This window comes from Camarhynchus parvulus, chromosome 10 (assembly GCF_901933205.1).
Source record: "Camarhynchus parvulus chromosome 10, STF_HiC, whole genome shotgun sequence".
NCBI classification, from domain to species: Eukaryota; Metazoa; Chordata; class Aves; order Passeriformes; family Thraupidae; genus Camarhynchus; species Camarhynchus parvulus.
The window spans coordinates 2,141,717-2,163,312 of record NC_044580.1 but is presented as its reverse complement, the minus strand read 5'-3'; the positions used below and the strand labels follow the sequence as shown (position 1 = coordinate 2,163,312).

The 21,596-nt window shown below is 54.5% G+C and overlaps 1 protein-coding gene across 1 annotated transcript in view; it reads left to right on the top strand.

Annotated features, from left to right (window-relative positions):
• The window catches only part of CPEB1 (cytoplasmic polyadenylation element binding protein 1), a 34,026-nt gene that overhangs the window by 8,459 nt on the left and 3,971 nt on the right, over positions 1-21,596 (top strand). The window contains exons 3-9 of the mRNA XM_030955263.1: positions 2,343-2,531; positions 16,905-17,119; positions 18,592-18,841; positions 19,090-19,203; positions 19,317-19,406; positions 20,222-20,358; positions 21,338-21,536. Of these exons, the coding sequence (XP_030811123.1) occupies positions 2,343-2,531; positions 16,905-17,119; positions 18,592-18,841; positions 19,090-19,203; positions 19,317-19,406; positions 20,222-20,358; positions 21,338-21,536 (1,194 nt within the window). The remainder of the gene's footprint in view (positions 1-2,342; positions 2,532-16,904; positions 17,120-18,591; positions 18,842-19,089; positions 19,204-19,316; positions 19,407-20,221; positions 20,359-21,337; positions 21,537-21,596) is intronic.

Sequence of the window (21,596 nt, the reverse complement as noted above, 5' to 3'; positions counted from 1 at the left end):
GGAAGCAGCTTGGGCTGGTTGTTGGCTTCCGATGGGAAAAGGTCTAATTAAAAACTGCTGGTTATCTGACTGGATTCTGCTCTGTGCTTCCACAGTTAGAGCTGTAACTGGATTGCAGGCAGTTTGTTTTTAATGTGGATTGAACTAATCAGAGGGAATCATGGATCTTTTACTTGAATCTGATTTGGTTTGATTAAATGAAACAGTTCATTTCCTGAAAAATGCAGATAGTTAGGGAAAGCTTGGCTGGATACTGCAGAGTGAGTGCTTCCTGTCACAGATAAATTTGTTCCCTATTTTCCTTATTTTTTCAGTTGTGGGTTTCATCCAAGCTGTTGGGATTCAGGTTTTGCTGTGTGTTAGTACTCTGTGTCCATGCTTTCCAGAAGATGAAGCTTGGTGGGATTTATTCTTTTGAGACCTAGCAAGATCCTGGTTCCCAAAGGGAAGGGAGTCTCCTGCTGCCAGGGATCTGTGCACAGCACTTGTGCCTTTTCATAAAGGCAGGAATGTTACATATTCATATGGACAAGTTATGGTTGCTGTGGGAACTGAGTTGGCTGAGCACTGTGTCTTGATCCTTTCCCCTCCCTATGTTAGAGATGTCCAAAACAAGCCATCGAAAAACTATCTGGGAAGAATTGATGCAGTGCAATATCATGCTGGAGATGCAGTGTGATGCTGTCAGAGGAATAGATGCTGTTACAGGTGCTTGGTAGTAATGTGACTGAATTGGCACTACAGCTTGTACTAGTTTCCTACTAGGAGTAGGAAACAGCCTGGTGGGTGCTATCCTGGTGGAGTGCTGTGGAGGAGGCTGCAGCTGGGAGGAGGGAAGGTGACAGGTTGCCAGCAGGTGATGGTTTTAAATGCTCTGATCCTGCCTGTGGTGCCTTAGTGCCCTCCCTGGGGTCTGGGAATGCTGGTGCTCCCAAAGGACTCACAAGGGTCCTGCCTCTGGCAGCAGTGGCCTGTGTCACATGTGGGCTACCCAGCTGCCTCCAGCCTCTGCCTGGGCTTTGCTCGTGGACATCCGAGTGGCATGGGATGTGGAAAAGGAGGCCAGGAGCGCTGTCGGGCTGTCTGGGATGGCTGGGACTGCACGTGAGGGGTACTGTGACAGACTGGAGCGACTGCAGCGCCTGGGGAAGAGCCGGGAGCGGTGTGTGGAGTGAGGTGTACATCTGATGGCACAGTGGGAGGCTGTGGGGGCAGGGGGAGGAGGAGGAGACAGCTGCTGCTGCTTGGGAGTTGGCTTATAAATGCCCTCTGACTCAGATTTCGGGTAGCACAGCTGAGCATCTTGTGGTTTCACCAGCCCCCAGATCCCTGCGTTAAACTGGAATTCTCAGACTATGAACCTGCTGCGTTTCCTTAGGCTGTTGGCACGGGCTTAAACCAAGGCGAGAATCCGCATCTCCAGTGCTGTAGGCTTGTGAACACCCTGCAAGGGAGGGGAGGGCTGGGAAAGGGGGGACCCGGTGGGTGAAAGGTAAACAGGCCATGAAAAATTCCTGATGTGAAATGGGTCTGCTTGGTCCTCTTCCTCCTGTACCAGGGGGATGTGCCCCTGCTGGGGCTGGAGCAGGGACGATGGGCTGCTCTCCGGGTGGGGGGGTTGAAGGTTATCCTTGTAACTCAGGGGTAAACAATGCCGAGTCAGTGAGGCACAGTGGCCAGGCTCAACCGAACAGATTATGCCAGCAGAATTGCGAAGCTTTGCATCGGCTCTGAATCGGAGCCAGCAGCTGGAAGCTGGCCAGGACTAAAGTGTTTTTGGGTTTTGTGGGTGGAGGGAGGCGGGGACAGGAGAGCTGGGTAGCACTAAAACTAACTGTGCTCTGTCGCTGCTGCTCTCGTCGTTGCTGGGGGGATTGCTGCCTCCAGCCTGGTGGTGTCTGCTGTGCCGACGAGCCCTGCTTTGTGCTGCCTGCCTCCCCTGATTTACTGGAACTGCTCCTCTTTGCTTCTGCTACCGTCTTGTCTGTCAGGGGAAATCTTCTCCTTTCTTCTTACCTTTATTTTGTAAGAGCTGATGCAGTTCTCTTGCATGGCAGAGTGACGTCACTGTCAGCACAGTAAGCATCAGCAGCCTGGTCACATGCTGACCCAGTCAGTAATGCAGACGGGATAGGAAGGTGGAGGGGCCGAGGGGGGTGGGGGGCTGGATTCTGGACATATGGTAGCCCTCCCTTTTGGGGTGCAACTGCTGGTTGCAGGAGCTGTGGCTTCAGAGCGACACGAGACCTGGCTTGGGGCTTAATGCTTTGGAAAACTCCTGCTTTAAAAAGAAAAAAGCAGCCCTGAACTCTCAAGCTTCTGTTTGTTCTCCATCCGAGCAGACATCCAGGGCTCTGAAGAAGCAGTGGCAAGCAGGATGCTCTTCCCTACGTCCACGCAAGAGTCTTCCCGTGGCCTCCCAGACACCAACGATCTGTGCCTTGGCCTGCAGTCTCTCAACCTGACAGGGTGGGACAGACCCTGGAGCACCCAGGACTCTGACACTGCAGCACAAACCAGCACACAGTCCGGTGAGTCTGCTGACACATGCAGCAACAGTTGTTGGATTTTGTGTGTGTTTTTGGCTGGTTTCAAGCTAACGTGGAGCGATGTGCTTGTGTAACAGGGCGCTGGCGGCGGCTAATGGGGGCTTCTCGAGCCGTGCTGCTTGTGTAATGTGACAGCTGAGTTGGGGAGGCTGTGGCTGCCTGTGCCACAGCCCCCTCTGCTCTGCTGTCAGCTCACTGCAGATGAGAAGTGCCCAGGGTTGTTTTGCTCAGAGCTGTAACGCTGCTGGAGGAATAACCTCACCAGGAGAGGAGAAACCCTCTTGCTGTGTTTGGAAGGAGTGGGTGGGGGGTGTGGTGTCAGGAGGCTGAACACGCTGGGTAGGAGTGAGGCTGAACTTCGCTCCGGCAGCCTGAGGAAATCCCTGGTGACAGGGAGCTCTGCAGGTGGGGAGGGGTGTGCTTGCAGAGGGTCCCCTCCGTGCCCGATTGCCGAAGTCCCGGCAGCCTCGCTTGCCCAACTCTGCTGTGGGGTGTGGTACAGCTGGCACCCAACAACTTCAGCCAGGTTGGGGCTGGGTGGGAGACTTGGAGGGATCCTTCTCCACTCCCACGCTCAACTAGAAATAGCGGGCTGTGCCTGGCAGTGGGCTGCAGGAGATGCAGTGGAATGGCTCCTTGTTTTAACTCTTCTGGTCCAGCGCAAACCTACGTGATGGGCAGGGTGTGGGCTTGCAGCCACGCGCTGCTGGCTGATGTGCCCTTCCCCCTTGATCCGCTCCTGTCTGCTTTTGCAGCTGGGATCAGCTGGGGGATTCCAGGCATGCTGGGTGCCCCCCCTGGAGTGATGTGGGGTCCAGTTAACTGTTTGAGACACTGGCGTTCCCTGTAAAATCCCAGGAGAAAGGAGTGTTGCATGCACAAACTTAATGCATCCTGTCAGCCTGGTGTTGGAGCAGAGGGGTAAAACAGAGAAGAGTTCACTTGCTAGCCTTTGAGGCATGTAAAAACCAGTTTCACAAACAGTGTGTTCATTTAAGTATCAGTCTGTGGAAAGATCTAGTGCTTTGGCAGAGTTTGTACAAGTACAGCCTGGTTGCTACAGAAACTCATCCCTTTATAGCAGCATGCTGCTGCTTTGTTAAAAGGGGAGTGCAGCGCTGTGCAGACTTGGGTGACACAGAGGCCCCAGGCATGGAGTTGGTGCTGACAGGAGTATAGAGAGCTTCTTGGCTGGGGGAGCTGGGCAGTGGGGCTTGGGGCTTGCCTCTGTAGATGTTTGGAGGGGCAAGGGAGTGCTGTCCTGAGCATAGGAAGGGCTTCTGGGACACAGCCCTGAGTTGCTGCATGAGTTGTAAAAGAGCAAAAAAAAAAGTACTAGTGGGGTAGCAGAGTTTGAACAGCTCAATCTGCACAGCTCATTTGAGTTTCTGCATTTAATTTCCACAAGACTTGGCATGTGGGGCCTGGCATGGGCACTTGAGGTCTGCCTGCAGCCCAGCTGCGGTAGCTTTATTAAGCTTTGCTCTGCTCCAGTGAGCAAACCTCCACATGCTCCTGTGGGCTTCCCCTAATGAACCAGGGAATACCGCACACTCCTGCCTGTACTTTCATTGCCAGCTGAGACCTTGAAGGAGGAAGGAAAGAAAAGTTGCTAGTGTGCAGTGGGCCAGCCAGGTGCCTCAGCTCTGCTCGGAGCCCCTTCTGGCTGTTGGCAGACTGGAGCCCTGCAGTTCCCTGTGTCACAGGGTCTTTAATGGATGGAGAGCACGCTTGGAGCAGGTGACATCCCCTGGAGTGACCGTGCTGCCCGCAGCCCTGGCGCTGGGCTCGGCGCACAGCGTGCTGCGGAACAGGGCTGTCACACGTGGGGGCAGCCGCTCGGTGCGGGTGTCCCAGCTCCACCTGCTCCTCTGGAGCCATCTCCAGAGCTCTCTTGGCCAGCTTCCTGCCAGCCTGCCTTGGCAGAGGCGTGGATGTCTCCGCAGTGCTCCGGCAGGCAGGCGAGCAGTGCTGGCATGAGCCCGGGGCGGGCTCTGCGCCTCGGAGCTTGGGTGGTGGGGCTGGCAGGGCCATGCTGCTGGTGGGAATTTACTGCTAAGGGGGTGGAAGGGCTGCTGGTTTCAGGAGAGAGATAGAGTTGGAGGGGGTTTGAAGGTGCTCTGGTGACCTCTCTGCTCACAGAAGGTGTATCTGGTGTCAGGTGCCCCCACTGACTGCAGTGCTTTGTGCTGGAGCTCCTGCCTGCCGCAGAGGCCTGGATAGAGCTGTGGAGAGGATCTTGCCTCAAGCACAGCCCTGGGCTCTGATGATCTGTGCCCACCGGGTGGTTGTGACACATGTGGTAACAGCTGGTGGAAGATGGCACCCAGTGCTGTCTGAAGAGGCCTGCTTCTTCACTTCTGATTCCTGGTATTGCCATTAGTGCACAGAGGGGGAGTTGGTGGGATGTAAGACCTGCCCAAGTGCAGCTGTACTGCTTGTACAGAGCAGCCTCTGGCCTTCAGTGGCTGTGCAGAGGGTCCAGTGCCCTGTGGCTGGTGGTGTTGTGATCCTGAGACAATGTTCTCCTTCTCACTCCCACACTCCCTTTGCAGGCGGGCAGCAGCTGGGCCAGGAGTGCTTCATGGTCCGGGCTGCTGTTACTCTCCTGCTCTGAGAGCTGTGGGGATGGCAGGTGCTGGCTGGGGAGGTGGAAGGCTGGTCCTGTGCACGGCTTTGTATTGCTTCAGCCACCCACACCTCCCATCTCTGTGGGGCCTTAGCCCTTCCTCAGGGCCCTGCAGGAGTGGCAGCGGAGCTCCTTGGGAGCAGAGGGCCTGTAGTTCAGAAATGTTTTCTGAAAGGTTGTGGAACACACTGGGTGACAGAAAGTGTCCCGTGTCTGAGAGCTCTGTGGGTCTGAGGAGCTGGCAGAGGCTGGTGCTTCCAGCTGGCCTGTGTGTGCAGCGATGGAAAGAGGGAGGATATGGAGAGGATGTTGCTGTGTCTGAGCGCTGCTGAGGCCTGGCAGGGCTGGGCTCTCCATGGGGGTGTCCTGCAGGCAGGTGAGGCTGCGGCAGCGCTGGGCATGGGGGAGGGCTGGCAGTGCCAAGCAAACTGTTGTGCTGCTGGCACCCGAGCGCTTGGAAGGTTCCAGCAGTGACTCAGCTGTGCGGACCCACAGAGAGGTGGCTGGAAGGGTGGAAATGCAACAAAATAGCGAACAATCAGGCTAAAAATATTGCTGATGTGGTCCCCTGCAGTGCTGTGCTTGAGTACTGATGAGCTGGGGACCTCTTCTCCTCTGTCTGGTCCCTGCCAGCACTGAGCTTCCTCAGCTTGGGAAGGACCTTTGCCTGCAAAGCTTTCTGGTGTCACCTTGTGCTCCCAGGGCATTGTCACCACACAGCTTGGTGCAGTAGGAGCACATGCCAGCTGATTGGAGGCTGGAGGGCAGTGGGGCTGGTTTTTTATGCCCCAGTCCTGCCTACATCCCCTGTTCCCAAAGGGCTGCTGAGCCCCTTGCGCCCAGGCAGGGTTATTTGTGAGGAGTTTTCCTTCTGCACCAGGCCTGTAATGCACAGAGGGCGTGTGCTGAGCTCTGGGGAGCGTGCCAGAGGCACTGCTGGTGCCTGGAGAGGCTCTCTGGAGGCAGTGGCTGCTGCAGCCTCGAGCTGCTGGCACTTCCCGGCTGTAGGATGGAACTGCTGTCTCACAGCCGGCAAAGTGTCTCAAGCCCTCTGCTGCCACTAGATCTGTCAGGCTGGAAATACTTCAGCAAGTCCCAGCAGCCTGCTCTGTGACCTGGGGAGGGACTTGTGCAGGAAGCTGGCCTTTAACACTTGCAGTCCTGCCCTTCTGTGTTTCTTGAGGCCGTGTTTCCCTGTCTTTAGCCTCCCAGTAGGCAGCCAGGTGTGCTGAGATCTTGGAGTTCAGAGGCAGTGAGGTGGGACTGCCCTTGATGATATCCTTTACCTTCACTGCCCTGTTTCTCAAGGGGTGCAGGCAAATGGGGTCTTGATCCAGTTTTTGCCTGGAGAGCAGCAGAGCACAGCAGATCCGTGTGCAGATTTTGGGTCTCCCTGCCTGGCTGTCAGCCTGCATGGCAGCTGCTCGGTCTGGCTGGTCTGTCCTGCCCTACATTGGGAGCTGTCCCTATGTGGGACAGCAGACTTGCCCACAGGGAAATCATCCTAAAACCAGTCTGTTAACACTAAGTCTGCAGTGCTAACCTGGGAGTGTTTTTAGCAGGATCAGGTCCTCTGGAGAGGATGTTGGGCTCTCGAGGTAAGGTCTTTCTGCTGGCATCTGGTGGAGCACCTTGCTGCATCTGCCTCTCTGCTTGTTGTGTGACCCTAAAGCTGCTGGTGCAGCAACAGATCTGAGCTTTTCCTTGGATTTGCTCTTGAGACTGCAGCTCCAGCCTCATCTGTGCCCTCTGCGGGGTGGCTGCTGCTGTCTCATTCTCCAGCCTGCACAGCTGCAGCTCCTGTTGCTCTGGTTCTGGGGAAATGGCCCATGGTAGGAAAATGCTGCTGAATCTTTCCAGCCCTTGGCTCTTCCGCTTCCCAGAGCACAGCAACTCATTTTTGCAATAAGCTTGCTTATCTGTAGTTGCTTAAAATCTGCCAGGCTGGAGCTGCGGGCAGTCTGTTGTGTGTTGCCTGGCAGATAGTGAGGCCTCAGAGCATGAATCTCTCTGAAGTCTTCAAGGCAAAGCCCCATCTGAAAGATGAAAGAAAAGACCTGTTGCACAGGAAGAACGGTTGTTGTCATGGACTCCTTGCCTTTCTTCTTGATAACAGCAGGAGGGATTCGTACGCTGCTCCCCGAGGTCAGGCTGTTTTCAGTGTCCTCAAATGCTGTGCGTGGTGGAGGGCACCTGAGCCCCCCAGGGGAGAGTTGCTGCTCAGCCTGGGGTGGCTGTTTATAGATACAGCATGGCAATAACTGGCTTTCCTCAAGCTGCTGGTTTGAGTGGTTGGATGCAGAGCTTGGGGCAGAGGATTTGGGTCTCCAGTTCTCCATCTGTTTAATTTGCTGCTTGGCTAACCCATGCCAAGCTCCATAGAGCTCTCCTTTGTGCATGTCCAGGTCTCTCCCTGCTGTTTTTCCTGCTGTCTTTTGGACAAGTTGGTTTCAGCTGACCTAGGTGTGTCCTGAGCTCGTGTGTATTCCAGCTTGGCGGTGTGTGAATCCTTCTCCTTATGCTAGAGAAATATTTCAGAGGTGCATCCTGATGGGAGAGCTCAGTGTCTGGACAACACCAGGTTGGCATCAAAATATCCGAGGAGGATTTTTCCTGCTCTGTAATGAAAGGGGTGCTTGGGGTGAGGGGGGAGAGCACTTCACCTGGGTGATGCTTACTTCCATGTAAGCCCAAGTATGCCTAGGAAACTCAGTGAAATGTTCCTTTGTCCTGTGGGGTTGAGGAGGGAAGGGCAGCTCCTGCTGACCCTGGACCTGTGCTTGGTTCAGGAAAATAGGTATCCAGAGTTTTGGTGGTGGTCCTGAATTACATGTTCTTGGCATGCTTTGTTCCCTTGAAAGGAGGACAGACTTTCCAGCAGCCTGGATCTTTGGGAGCAGCTTGCTGGTGTTCAGACTGTAGTGCTGGAAGCAGAGATGTGGTGTTGCTTTCTGTGTGAAGGTTGTGGATGATAACAGTGTAAAGGCACACAGCTGGGAGCTGGTTTGGCTCTCTGGGTCTCCTGCTCGGTGCTGGTTTTCCAGGAGTACCTGAGACAGCCTTACTAAGAGCTTGTCCCATGCCATCCTAGTGCTTGTAGCACTCTTCTAAGGATTTACTCGATGTGGGTACTTAATGGGCACTTGTTCCTTGAACGTGTTTCTGTAAGAGCTGCTCATGCTCAGTGGTCTGATTCCTCAGTGCTTGGCTCCAGCCACCCGTGCTGGGAGTGGGAAGCACTTAAAAGCTGCACACTGCTCATGTGGCGGCAGTATTTGATCCTTAAGAGAATAAAATATGTATCAAATAAGTAAAAGAAGTATCAAACCTGAGCTTGCAATTGGTTTCTAAAGGAAGTTGCTCTCAGTCCAACTCTTTAAGCTTCCATTTGAGCAGCTTCTCCTAAAACAGATTTATTTTTATCCGCGCTGATGCTGTAAAACAGAAGATGCAAATAGAGGAGTAACTGGAACAGGAACCCAACCAGCATCTCTGCTTGTATCCAGCCAGACCTGAAGTGGGTCAGGGCAGCTCCAGTCCTATGCTGGAGGCAGCTTGTGGGAGCAGGCATGTGCCACCCAAAACCCTCCCCTTGGCTTCTGCCAGGGAGGGGTGTTTGATTGTGGCCTCTGGAGCAGCCCTGTGGCACTGTTTAGTGGTGATTTGGAGAACATTTCTCTTGGCTCACTCTGGAATTGAGGCTTAAAAGGCACATTCCCTTCCAGAGAGAGCGTTGGAGCTGCTGTTTGGTGGGTCTGAACTGCCCCAGGCAATTCATGGCTTAGTCTTTGCTGTGATTGATATGGAGGTAGCAGCAGGGAGAGTGGTTTAGTGTGTGCAAACCCTGGCCTGGAGTAGGATTCATCCCCAAAATTGCACCAGTCAAATGAGAGATGAGGTTTTCCTCCAGCCCTTGCACTGCTGCATGTCTAAGCAGTGGATGTGGGGGTTCCTTGCTGGGCAGAACAGGCTCAAAAGGCTGTACTGCAGCTCCATCAGGAGCATGGGAGCTTTCCAGAAGAGGTCTTGAATGTGTTTTTGACTCATTGCCTTTACTGCAAACTCTACAGCACGTGCTGACATGAGTGCTTGCTTCCACATGGAGCTGGGCAGGGAGCAGCTTTTGGACCTGCTCTCCCAGTGTGCTTGTGGCAGAGCTGTGGGCTCCCTGCAGTGCTCTTGGCAGGCTGGGGTTTTTAGGGCAGCTCCTGTTGGAAGGTTGAGGTTATCCAGTCCAGCTCTTGCTCAGAGCAGGGTAGGAAAGCTGCTGGAGGGTGGCAGAAATGATGTAGCCCAAGGGGGTTCCAGATATGAATTCTGCCTCTTGTTCCCACAAAACACCCTGTTAAGTGGTACCTCCCCTGAGCTGGCTCGGGAATCATCCCCCTCCAAAGGATGCAGCAGTCCTTGAGCTGTCACTGCACTGAGGCTGAGTGGTGCTGCTGTAGGGCTGGGGCACTGGGCAAGGCATCTCCAACCTGGGCTGCACCTTCTATCCCCATCTGCAGGCTTGCTCCCCTGTGCCTGGTCCCTTAGGTGATGGCAAAAGAGCTGAATCACAGGTGCTGTCCGTGCTGCTGCCAGCACAGAGGCTGCTCTGGGGCACAGCAGCTGGTGCCACACATGTGAGATGGCCATGGGGACATCCCTCCTGGCCCCTCTGCCTGGTTTTCTCCCCAAGACTGTGGAGGGGAAGGTGAGGCGAACTCCCAAGCTGTGATGCTGAGGGGTGCAGACCTCTGGAAGGTAACTGGGAGCCTGCATCACTGGTGGGGTTTGGGAGTGCCAGTCTGGCAGTGGCTTTATGCCAGCTGAAGGCCTCAGTGAGGCTTGTGTGCCATTTCCCAAGGCAAATGGAGTTTGGGACTAAAGTCTGTCTTTTTTTCAGTTGTTTTTCCTTCACTGCAGCCTGCAAAGGGGTCTGGCCAACACCCTGCCCCCTTCAGAGAGTCCCCCCTTCTAAAGGTGTATCCTGGCCCTGACACCCCCAAACTGTGATGCTGCTGAGGGTGAGTCACTCACCCTTGTTATCACGTCAGGTAACACACACAGCACAGTTTGCACCCTAGATGTTGCAGCAGATAATTGAGAGGAGTTTGGTACTTAAATATAGAAGTGTTTGTTCTTGAGGCTTGCAAAGATGATGCTTGTTGTGCAGAATTTGACCTGAATATGTTGGCTTTTAAATCTCTCTGGGACTGATACATGTTAAAACCTGCTGTATTTCAGTGTTCTGATCTTTTTAAAGACAACTGTGGTTGTGGCAGCCTGCTTAGTGAATGCAATTACCTGGGCACTTGTAATCCTGAATTGCATTTTAGCTGTCTTTTCTGATTTTTATATTTACCTTGGGCAGCTGTTTTCTCTTCCTAGAAACACACAGGAGTAAATTCCCTGCCTCAGGAAGCTGTGAGCCTTGTTGTCAGCCAGACCCTGCTCTCAGTGCCAGCAGAGGACCAGTGCTCTCAGATGTTAATGCAATAATCTTCTACTTGTTCCCACTTATGCTGCTGTTTCCATTTTTCAGGGCAAGTGACTTACCATGTTGGTGTCAGAACCAAGAATAGACCTCAGGTGTCCTGAGTCTAATTCTGTGGTTCAGCTGTGGGATCATGCTGCCTTTTTTATTCCCCTGCCCCCTTCTTAGCAAACCAGAAATAGCTGCCAGTGTATCTTCAGTTTTTCTTTGCCCCAAATGAAGAATCTGTGAGGGCAGAGGTTCCTCTTTTGTAGTTCAGGGAAAAAAAATTGGTTGTGCTGTAGGTCCTACTTAGATGGTGTTTGCTGCTGCTTTGATTACATCTGCAGTTCTGGGAGCTGCTTTTCTCCAGAGCTGGCAGTTGGCTCAAGATTACTGGGGCTTCTGTGGTGTTACAACCTGGAGAGGACAGTGTGCCTTGGACTTTGCATGGCTCCTCTAGTAACAGCACTGACTGTTTTTTCAGTGGCGTAATGGGAATGTAATGAAAGTTGGAGGATTTGAGCTGGGCAGATCCTCTGGAAGTATCCAGTCTGCTGCTCAGGTGAGCTCCAGGGTTCAAAGGACACGGTTCCCTCCACCTCTGGGCCTTATCCCATGGCTGCTCCACTTAAGAGGAAGAAATTTGTGTCACTGTTCTTGCTGCAGCTTTTCCTTGACTTTTTTGTGCCCCTGTGAGAATTTGGTAAACGGGAGAATCCAGTGTCTGCCTTCCCTGTGCCAAGCAAAGCCTGTCACTGTCCCGTGTGCTCCAGCCCCACATCTGCCACTGCAGCTGCTGCTGTTTCAGTCAGTGTTCCTGTGCAGGCTCCTTGCAGGCAGCTCCAGGTCCCACAGCTGCAGGTGAGAAGTGCTGAAATTTAGGATTAGACTGTGGTGTTGGTCACCCCTTCCCTGCCATGAGCTTTGAGCTGTTTGGTGCTGGTGAGTGAGGAGGGCAAGCTGCTCACCCTGGCAGCTTGTCTGGCTGTGTCACTGGTGAACCACAGCTGTAGGAGCTGGTTGAGGTGCCCATTTGCTTTTCAGACATGCAAATGTTTCTCTTGCCACGGAGTTTCTCAGTGTCTGTAGGAGGTGCTGCTTTTTGGCTGACTAAAACATTCAGCTTGCTCCCACCCCACCAGGGCAGAGCTTGGCTGGGTGGTAAAAACTGCAGACGAGCTGTTTTTCTGGAATTGCAGCAGGCTGTTGTTTAGGACATTAGCTTTTTTTTTTTTTTAACTTTACAGGCTTATTTGATGCATGACAAAAGAAAGTGCACTGTATTCAGTCTCCAGGGCCTCAATCACACTGCTTCTCTCCTCTGCTGCCCTGCCCCAAATGTGAATATGGTGCTGCAGCCTCTGGGCATGGCAGGTGTCACCGAAACCTGGCTCTTCCTCCTGGTAGAGAGCATTCCTGTTCTGTGAGGAGATCCAGGCAGAAGGATGGACTTCCAGCCTGTGTAGTAGTTGGTGGATGCAGGGGGAGGTCTTAACAGCCTTGCCATCCTTCTTGTGCTGAGTAATCTCTGAGCAGATAAACTTCTGGAGATGGCAGTGTCCCTCTTGCTGGAGGTGCCAGGCTGCAGAGGTGACCAAGGTAAAGCCTTGCTCAGACAGGTCCTGGCCTTCTCAAAGTAGGCTTTCTCAGCCCTGCAGTGAGTTTCTAAAAGCTGAAACACATCTCCAGAGCATTACTTCTGAAAGTGTGTGTGCTCCTCTGGCCCTGGGGCTGTGGCCAGGATGGTGTCCAGCTGCCTGTGCACAGTCTGTGGGTGCCAGACACAGCTGGCAGCTCAGGGACTGGGCCTGGCACGCTGCTCCTGCAGCAGGAGGTCCTTGGCCCACTCTCTGTGTGTCTCCAGGCCCCTGTGGCAAGTGTTGTTCTCAGCCATGAGGGAGCTCCCACTGATATTCTGAGTGTGGAGAAAGAACTGGAGTGGAAGGACCTGGGCAGCTGCTGGATAAGGGAGATTTTTGCTCTGGGCAGGACTCAGTTTCAGGATAATTTGATTAAACTGATGCACCAGGGAGTGAAGAGTGGCAGCACTGATCTGTATGCTGGTGGCTGGGTGGTCTCCCACAGAGCTGAGCTGAAGCATTTTGTTCAAAGGGCACTGTGGAGGTAGCTGAGGTTCTGGTCAGCTCTGTCCACCAGGCATAAACTCAGGGAATGCTCCAGGTGAAATGTCTGGATGTGGCACTTGGTGCTCTGGTCTAGCTGGCAAAGTGGTGATGGGTCAAAGGTTGAGCTCTATATTGGAGGTCTTTTTCAACCTAAATGATCATTCTGCTCTTAAGGTGTTATCCAAGGCAATAAACTGTCATCTGTCACCAGCATAGTGGTTATTTCCCAGAGCTCTTCTTTGCCTGAGCTGCCACCACCAGTAATCCTTGGGGCTCATCTTTATATTCATGTCTTACAGAATGGGCATGGGCAAAGCTGCTAGGAAGGTCTACATATCAAATGGCTGCAAATTGCAGTGTACAGAGAACTGTGTGCTCCAGGGTCCTGGGCAGGTGCTCAGATTGCATGTCTTCACTGGTGGATGGAATAGTAAAAGCTGTTCTTAGTGCTTGGGTTGGACATCTTGCTGTTGGGGCACTTTCCCAGAGTGTGCTCTGAATTGCAGCTTGTGCTGGTGCTGGATCTGCTTGTTAGTGTAAACTCACATTCAGTGGGGTAGTTCAGTGCTTGGTAGTGGGATTTAAAGGATAATTTGGGGTCAGCAGGTAGAGATGATCTCAAGAGTTGAAACCAGCACTGTGGGCTCATTGCTTGTTTCTGTCAAGTGCCTGGCTCAGGTGTGATGGGTCTGAGAGTCTTGAGCATGCTCCCCTGGGCTTCTTTAGGGGCCCTGGGTTGATGCAGGAATAATGGTGTATCCAAACAGCAGTTACTAGGGAAAGTTCAGCTAAGGAAGAGGGGAGCAGTTTGATGTAAAAATGCTCCTTCTCCAGGGAGTGGCCTCTGTGGCCAGGACCTGGCAGTGCCCTGTGGTGTCAGGGCTGTTCCACAGAGCCCCAAGGTGCCAGTGCTGGGCTGGCATGCCCAGAGATGGAGCAGAGCTGCCTCTGTGTCAGGCATTGGAGCTGCAGCAGCGAGTCAAAAGTCAGTGCCAGTCAGTGCCCAGATTCTATTAAAAGCCTCCTTTTCTGCTGTCCCCTGCAGAGGAGCACTGCCATGTGCCTCCCTTGCTGCATTGAGCAGAGGCAGCAGAAGTTCCAGAAGCTCTTGGTGTGTGAGTGGTGAATGGGAATCCCGTTGACCCCCCCAAGTTAAAGTTTCCCCTCTAGGTGTGAAAAATACTTCTTTGCACTCATGTTCTTTTCTTACCCTGAGTAGTTCCATGATACTTGCTGTTTCACTTTGGGACTTTAAGGGATGCTCTTAACTCCAGGAATTGCTGATGCATCTTGCATGTGTGTTGGGAATGATTTTTTCCTTACATGAGCTGTCTGCTTGGATGGGGAAACAAGGCCAACTCCTCAGGAAGAAGTGTGGCCCCAGTGCCTTGAAGGCTTTTTTTAGGTGGGCAGCCTGTGCTGGGCTCTTGTGCCCCTTTCCTCAGGAGGGGTTTGGTGGGTTGGACCAGGGAGTTAGATCAGGATGCCTTTGGGATAGTGCTGAGGAATAAGATCTGAGTTTCTCATGCAGGTGTTTCCTAGGCTACCTGTACAGCTTGGCATCAGGGCCCACAGCCTGGTCACTGAGCAAGGGTAAAAGAGGAAAGGCTGAGTTTGACTCACGGCTTTTCCTCCCAGTGTCCCTGTGGGGGGCTGTGGGTACCAGGTGGAGCTGAGTCAGGCCCACTGGGGTGATGTGGGGTCTCCCACAAGCTCAGTTTGTCCTGCAGAGTGTGTAATCAAGTGCTGCCAGTGCAGAGCTGTCAGAGCTGCTGGACTGGATGGAATCCATCCGTGCTAACAGCAGGATGTCAGCACTTCCAGGACATGAGGTTAGGATTGGGGCAGTTGAAGCTGGCAGGGTTTTGTGTGGTGGTAAATGCCCAGACAGTAGATCCTTTTGAAGGGCACTAATGCTGCCACTTCAGTGTGCTTATGCTGGCCTTACTGGTTTTGTAGCTGCTGTGAGAGCTGAGAAATCATGGGAGAGATGTGGATGTGGTGGCAGAAATGAGGATGTCATAAATAGGGCAGAGCAGCTGGACCATGTAATGCCCCTGGGAGCTCTTGATGAGCCCCAAACCCTTGCTGTGGCATCCTAAATAGAGTTCTGATTCCACATCTGTGCTAACCAGGAGATACAGGGCAGGGCAGCATTATCTGGTAGCAGCCTGCTTGGCATTAGCTGCTCCAGGTTCTCTGGAATGCTGTGCAGCTGGGGTCAGCACGGGGCTGCGGCGTTCCAAACCCACGGCCCTCACTGGCTGGGCCAGGAGGAGGGTGTCAGCGCGGGAGCATTTGTTGGCAGCAAGGCTCGGGCTGTGGGATCAGCTGCTTTGCTTTGCCTCTTGTGCTGTTTAGTGACTAATCAGATTTTGGAGCCTGTCGGACAGATTCAGCTGTCTCCCCAGAACAATACGCCGGCTGTATTTTTAAACACATCACGTGGCTTCAGAGAAGTCAGCAGAGCAGCAAGTGCGGCTTGCCGGGGCTGGGAGATGCTGTGCCCTGCTCGGAGCTGTGACTAGGAGGGAGCATCTCCTCCCCAGCTGTGTCACATTCCCTCGGTCCCAGGGCTGCTGCTGCCCAGGTAAGGACTGCCAGGCTGCCTGGTATTTTCCTGTGGCTGCAGGGCTGGGTGTGAACACAGGTACTGCCTGGCCAGGAGAGCAAGGGGCAGGAGGTCCCTTTCTCAGTGTGGTCAGAGGTGAGTTCCTAGTCCTGTGATGTAGCCAGAATAGGGGAATCTTGCAGGGATAAGGCACTGCAAATGTGGGAAGATGTTGTGGCTGTTGCTGAGGTCTCTGCCTTGAGTTGAGGGAGATACTTCAAGGACCCACCTGTACCTGTGTACTGTTGGGGTGGTGATGTTTTTCCCCAGGTGTGGGGCTGGAGATACCAGCTTCACAGCAGGTGTGCCCCTGGATAATGCAGTCTGGGATAAGGACATCCCAGCATGTTGCCTCAGCTGTGCTCAGCAGCTCTCCCTGGCGCTGACACCACGCTGTCCTGGTGTCTGACCACAGTGTGCATGAGCACCATGGTGCTGTCACTCTCTGGTTTGGCTGGTGGTTTGGATTGTTAATCCTCACCTGCATAGGAGCTGCTGAAAATCTGGGTTAAAACCTCATGGTTCAGCTTGCTGAGATCAGGTGGGGCTTGGAGGATCTCGAGTGGATCCCAAATTTGCTTTGCTGAAAACCGAAAGCTTCAGGGCAAGCTGCCTTGTTTTGCAGCCTGTGAATAATTAAAACCATTTCTGAATGCTTTGCTCTTTTCATTTGGTTCTGGTACGCATTCAGCTTGCTGAGACTTGCTCTTTTTGAATAGACTGCTTGGTGGTGTGCCCCTGTGGGATCCCTGCCCTACATTCCCTCGCCTTGTGGGTGGCAGCTGCCCCCACAGCACTGACCAGGATGTGACTTTGTGACCTTTGGATGGCCTGGTCCCTCTGCTCAGAAGCAACTCTCTTTGTAGGGAGGAATTTTCCAGGATTCTCCTCAGTTGGGAGGAAAACCTGCAGTGTGAGGGAAGCAGTCTGACGCATCCTTGTCTGCAGGCTCTGGGACAGAGGCCTGACCAGGCAGCCTTGCTGTGGACACACACCAGGGACAGTGAAGCCTCTCTGTCAGCAGCCCAGGCTGGCACCCTCCTGGCTGCCCACAGCCAGCTCCTGGCAGGGATGCTGGCAGCAGTGTCCCACCTCTGAGCATGAAAATTCCTGCTGGTGGGCAGGTGTGCCTGCCACTGCTGTGTGCCCCCATCCCTGGGGAGCTGCCCCCTGAGCCCCAGCTTGCTCCAGGACAAGTGGCAGGGAGTGGCTTGGACTAGGCAGAGGGCCCTGTCCCAGAGCACTTCTGAGGTCTGTAATCTGGGATGTGGGATCTCTGAACTTCTCCCACATTAAGTGGGTTCTCCTGGCCAATCTCTCTCATAACCCACCTTCATGTTTGTCAGCCACACAGGCTGCTGTGAGTTCTGTGCAGCACCATGGCCCAAGTGATGGCAAACACCCAGAGGTGCCACCTCCCAGACATGGTATTTGTGGGCTGACAGGAGCCCGGTGGCCTCCTGGGCCACAGGAGGAAGGAGCAGTGTTGTGCTGCAGCCCTGACAGACTGTGTCCCTCTCTGTTGCAGTTCTCAGCATGCTGAGTAACCCTCTTGGGAACGTCCTGGGGAAGCCCCCGCTGGGTTTTCTGCCTTTAGACCCCATTGGTTCAGACCTGCCAGAAAAGTTTTCCACCCCGTCGCTGAGGAACTCCCGCTCCCTCCTGGACTCCCGCTCCAGCAGCCCCTCGGACTCGGACACCAGTGGGTTCAGCTCTGGTTCTGACCACCTCTCAGACTTGATTGTAAGTTTGGCTCCTGGGGTCTTGCTGTGTTTTTTGGGGAGCACAGAACAGCCGAGTGGAGCTGCCAGCCAGAGCCCTGCCTGCTCAGGAACGGGAGGGGATGCTGGGAGGAGCCGTTGTGCACACACTGGCACAGCCCAGGGCTTGGGAGAAAGGCTGCTCATACAGTCCTTCACCACAAGCCAGCAGTATCCTCATATTTTTTTTCTTCTAAGCTAATATTTTGGCTTTGTGGGTCTGTGCTTGCAGCCCTACTGGGTTACAGTAGCTCCCAGAGGGATCTTGAGTGCTTGAGCTGGTGTGAGGCAGGGCAGTGTCTGTGCCCTGATCCCAGCAGGGAGGTGGCTGATCCAGCCTGGACTTCTGAGGAGCTACTGTCCTTGCCTTTCATTGCTCTTCCCATTTGACTGCACTTCTCCATCTCAGGGCGGTTTCTTCTAGAGCAAACTGGGTCTGGCCTGCTCCCATTCCCTAAAGCACAGCTAAATTTGAAAGGCAGGGAGCAAGTGAGTGTCTGGCTGGCTGCCCCAGTCTGCTCTGATGGGTCTGTGGTTGGGTGCAAGTGGCAGCTCTGGGTGCCAGCAGGGCAGCCTGGCTCCAGCCAGCTCTGGGGTGCTGCTGCATGGCCTGGCCTTGGCACAGGAGGGTAAAGCCAGGAGCTGCTCAGGCTCTGCTGTGGTGTTGCCATGGCCTTGACCCCTGTGTTGGGGTGGGTGTGAAGGACAGACCTGACTGGATGTGGGGTTGATTCTGCTGTGATGCACCCTGGCGGATCAGGATGTGCTGGGTGACTGCAGCAGGCAGGCAGTGCTGGTGGCAGGTGGTGCAGGGCTCTGTGCTGGCCTTGTTTGTGAAGGGCAGGACTCTGAGCAGGGCCTGGCGTGGGCGGCTGCCGTGGCAGCGCAGGGACAGATCCGCAGCGCAGCTGGCACCGAGCTGTGCAGCATCCTGCCTCCCTGCTGTTCCATTAATCCAGCTTTCCCTCCTCCTGCCCTGGGAGGAGCTGTGGTGCATGGTGCTCGCTGCCTGGTCAGGCAGCCCTGGAGCTGGGCTGTGAGGATGAGATCCAGCTGGTGCCTGCAGAGTCCCTGAGCACTTCCAGCAAGCCCTGCCCACTGCAGGCACAGCACAGAGCCTGAGGCTGGTGCTCCCTGGGGGTGATGCTGTTCTTGAGGCTGTACAGCCAGGGGTAGCTGTTGGCTTGGTGGTCTCTGAAGTGCCTCCTGCTTAATGATCCCTGCTACTGATCATGGGCATGGTTTCAGTGGAGAATGGCCCTGGGCTTTCCTAGGGTGCCAGGATGTGTTGGGTTGCTGCCTTATTGCCTCTGCTGGGCCTCAGAGGGTCTCAGGAGATCCCCAAGGGCTCCCTCTCCTGCCATGGGTGAGGGCAGGGCCCCAGTGTGATGCCTCACCACTGGCATTATGTGCTCTTACTCAGAGCTGGATTTCAACATGGCCTTTCTCTTGCAGTCAAGCCTTCGCATATCCCCTCCTCTGCCCTTCTTGCCTCTCAGTGGGGTGTCGAGAGACCCCTTGAAGATGGGAGTGGGATCCCAGCTGGATCAAGATCAAGCTGCCCTGGCTGCAGTAACTTCCTCCCCGGCCAGTGCATCGAAAAGATGGCCTGGAGCATCTGCGTGGCCTTCCTGGGATCTTCTGGACTCTCCGGAGGATCCCTTCAGTATTGAGAGAGAAGCTCGGCTTCATCGGCAGGCAGCAGGTGAGCTGGGAGGGGACCAGGGGACAGTCCCACACTTGAGGGGGGGCTGGTGGCATCTGTGCAGACACTGGCTGAGCATAGAGTTTGCTCCAGGCCCAAGCCTGACTCTGGCTCTGTGTGCTGAGAGAACAGGGCAGCTGCCTGTGGCTGTGCAGCTCTGCTCAGCCTGTAGTTGGGGAAGATGGGGAGATGTGGGAGAGTGGGAAAGAAATGATCCTGTATTAAGTATTACTGGTGTTTTCTACAAGCTGTGAACGAAGCAACCTGCACCTGGAGTGGGCAGCTGCCTCCCCGAAACTACAAGAACCCCGTCTACTCCTGCAAGGTGTTCCTGGGAGGAGTCCCTTGGGACATTACAGAAGGTGAGCAGCCCTGGAAAGCAAGGCCCCACACCAAGGCCTTGGGGGCTGGTATTGGGAGGGTGCAGGATGGAGCTTTCTGTGGGGGACACTGACCCCTCTGCTTCTCTCTGCAGCTGGGCTGATCAACACTTTCCGTGTTTTTGGCTCCCTGAGTGTGGAGTGGCCTGGTAAGGATGGCAAACACCCACGCTGTCCTCCCAAAGGTAATATGCCTAAAGGTAATAGCGAACACGGTAGGGTTACTTTTTTCCCATGCTATGTTACAGCACGGATGCTGGGATGGTACAGCTGCATGCTGGTGACTGGTTGGTACAGAGCACCTGGGGTCATGTCCTGCCCTCACTTGGGTCTGCACCTGGGCTGCAGAGCACTGGCACCCCAAACCCAGCCTCCTCACCCATCCATAGCAGTGTGGGGACAGAACTGTGGGCTGGGGGAACCCTCTGGGTGTTTTGGGAGCTCCATGTAGGGCTGTGGCTCTGGAGCAGCTGCTGATCCCACTGCCAGCATGTGCAGCTGGGCTGGCATATTGTGTAAGCAGGAATTAGCCACAGGGTAGGAAGTGGCTGGTTTGGAGGCCCTGTAGTGCCTGATGGCCTCATTCAGTCGCCAGAGCAGTGTGAGGTAGAGCACTGGCATCCGTGGAAGGGACTTTATTTAACCCTGGACTGTATTTTAGCCAGGCCATCCTAAATATATAGCAGGGTCTGTTTTTCTGCAGACCTCATTGTGGCCAGGCTGGTGGTGCCCACCTGGCATGTCCCAGTGTGGTTTTTGGATGATGGACAGTGGCCCACATGGCCCTGGGCATCCTGCCCCTCGTGCTGAGCTTTGGGTTTGGGCTCTTCAAGCTTGGCTTATATATTAAGAGGATAATATTGCTGGGAACAGCAAGAGCTGCCACACAAATACTTCAGGTGGCACCCAGGAGTGATTTTGAGGATGTCTGCAAACTGGGATGATCTGTTCCTCCTCCGCCACAGCTCTAACAGCTGCTTCTTTCCCTTCCCTTCCAAAGGCTACGTCTACCTGGTGTTTGAGTCAGAGAAGTCGGTGCGTGCGCTGCTCCAGGCCTGCTCCCAGGACCTGCTGAGCCCCGACGGGCTCAGTGAGTACTACTTCAAGATGTCCAGCCGCAGGATGCGCTGCAAAGAGGTGAGCAGAGCTGGGAGAGCAGCCTGGTGTGGCAGCAGGGGGTGCAGAGGGACATCCCTGGGGGAAAGGGAAGCAGGGCTGGAACAGCAGCTGAAGGCGTGCTGGCTTTGACTGCTCTGTGCCTGTGGTAGGGATGTGTCTGCTCGGTGTTTGTGTCCCTCACAACAGCTGATGTCAAACCAACCTGGAGCTCTGAGTTGGTGGCAGACTCTGCCTTCAGGCTTCAGCTAGCTGGGACAGAGCATGGAAACAAGGATTTGACTGCTCTGTACTGCTTCCATCACACCCTTGCTTGCAGAAGCAGAGTGGGATCCCTCAGGTGCTTTGTCAGGCCTCCTCTGCTTGCAGAACAAGTAACTCCCCCTCAGCAGGCAGAGATTTTGGATCCCAGGCTGCTCCTCAGTGTGGCCTTGGCTGGCTGACCTGTGTTTTGGGGGTGCTGGGGCTGCCAGAGGCTCCATTTGGGCTTATGGGAAAGGGTGTCCTCAGATCACAGATAACTGCCCGAGTTCAGGGAGTTACAGGATGGAGATGCAGCTCTTAATCTAGACAGGCACAAACTAATTGTGCTCTAGACAGCTCCCCTGGTGTGTGTCAATTGGCAGAGCTTCCGTGCTTGGTTGATTTAGTTCTGCCAGAAGCTTCTCTCCAGAGCCCTCCATCAGCTGCAGAGCTGCAGATGGAGCTGGCAATGGGTGGTATTCCAGTGGCCCCCTCCAACATTGGGTTCCTGTGCTGGGAGGTACCTGACTGGGCCATAAATGCAGGTGGAGGGATGTGGATTGTACTCTGGCTGCCACCCCCGAGGAACCGCTGGGTTGGGTTCCAGTTTGGCCGGAAGCAGAGTTGGTTTTGTCCCCTTGTGAGTTCTCTGGAGGTATCTGGAGTAGATGGATGTGGACCCTGAGCAGCAATAGATAACAAATGACATTTGCAGCTGGGGGCCAGGTCTGAGGCTCAGGGGTGCTGCTGGTTGCAGGTGCAGGTGATCCCCTGGGTGCTGGCCGACAGCAACTTCGTGCGCAGCCCCTCGCAGCGGCTGGACCCCAGCAAGACGGTGTTTGTGGGGGCCCTGCACGGCATGCTCAACGCAGAGGCCCTGGCAGCCGTCATGTACGACCTCTTCGGAGGGGTGGTCTATGCTGGCATCGACACCGACAAGCACAAGTATCCCATAGGTAAGTGATGGTTCCACTGGGTTGTGGTTGCCCGTGCTGTGCTCTGAGGAGGCTGCGGTG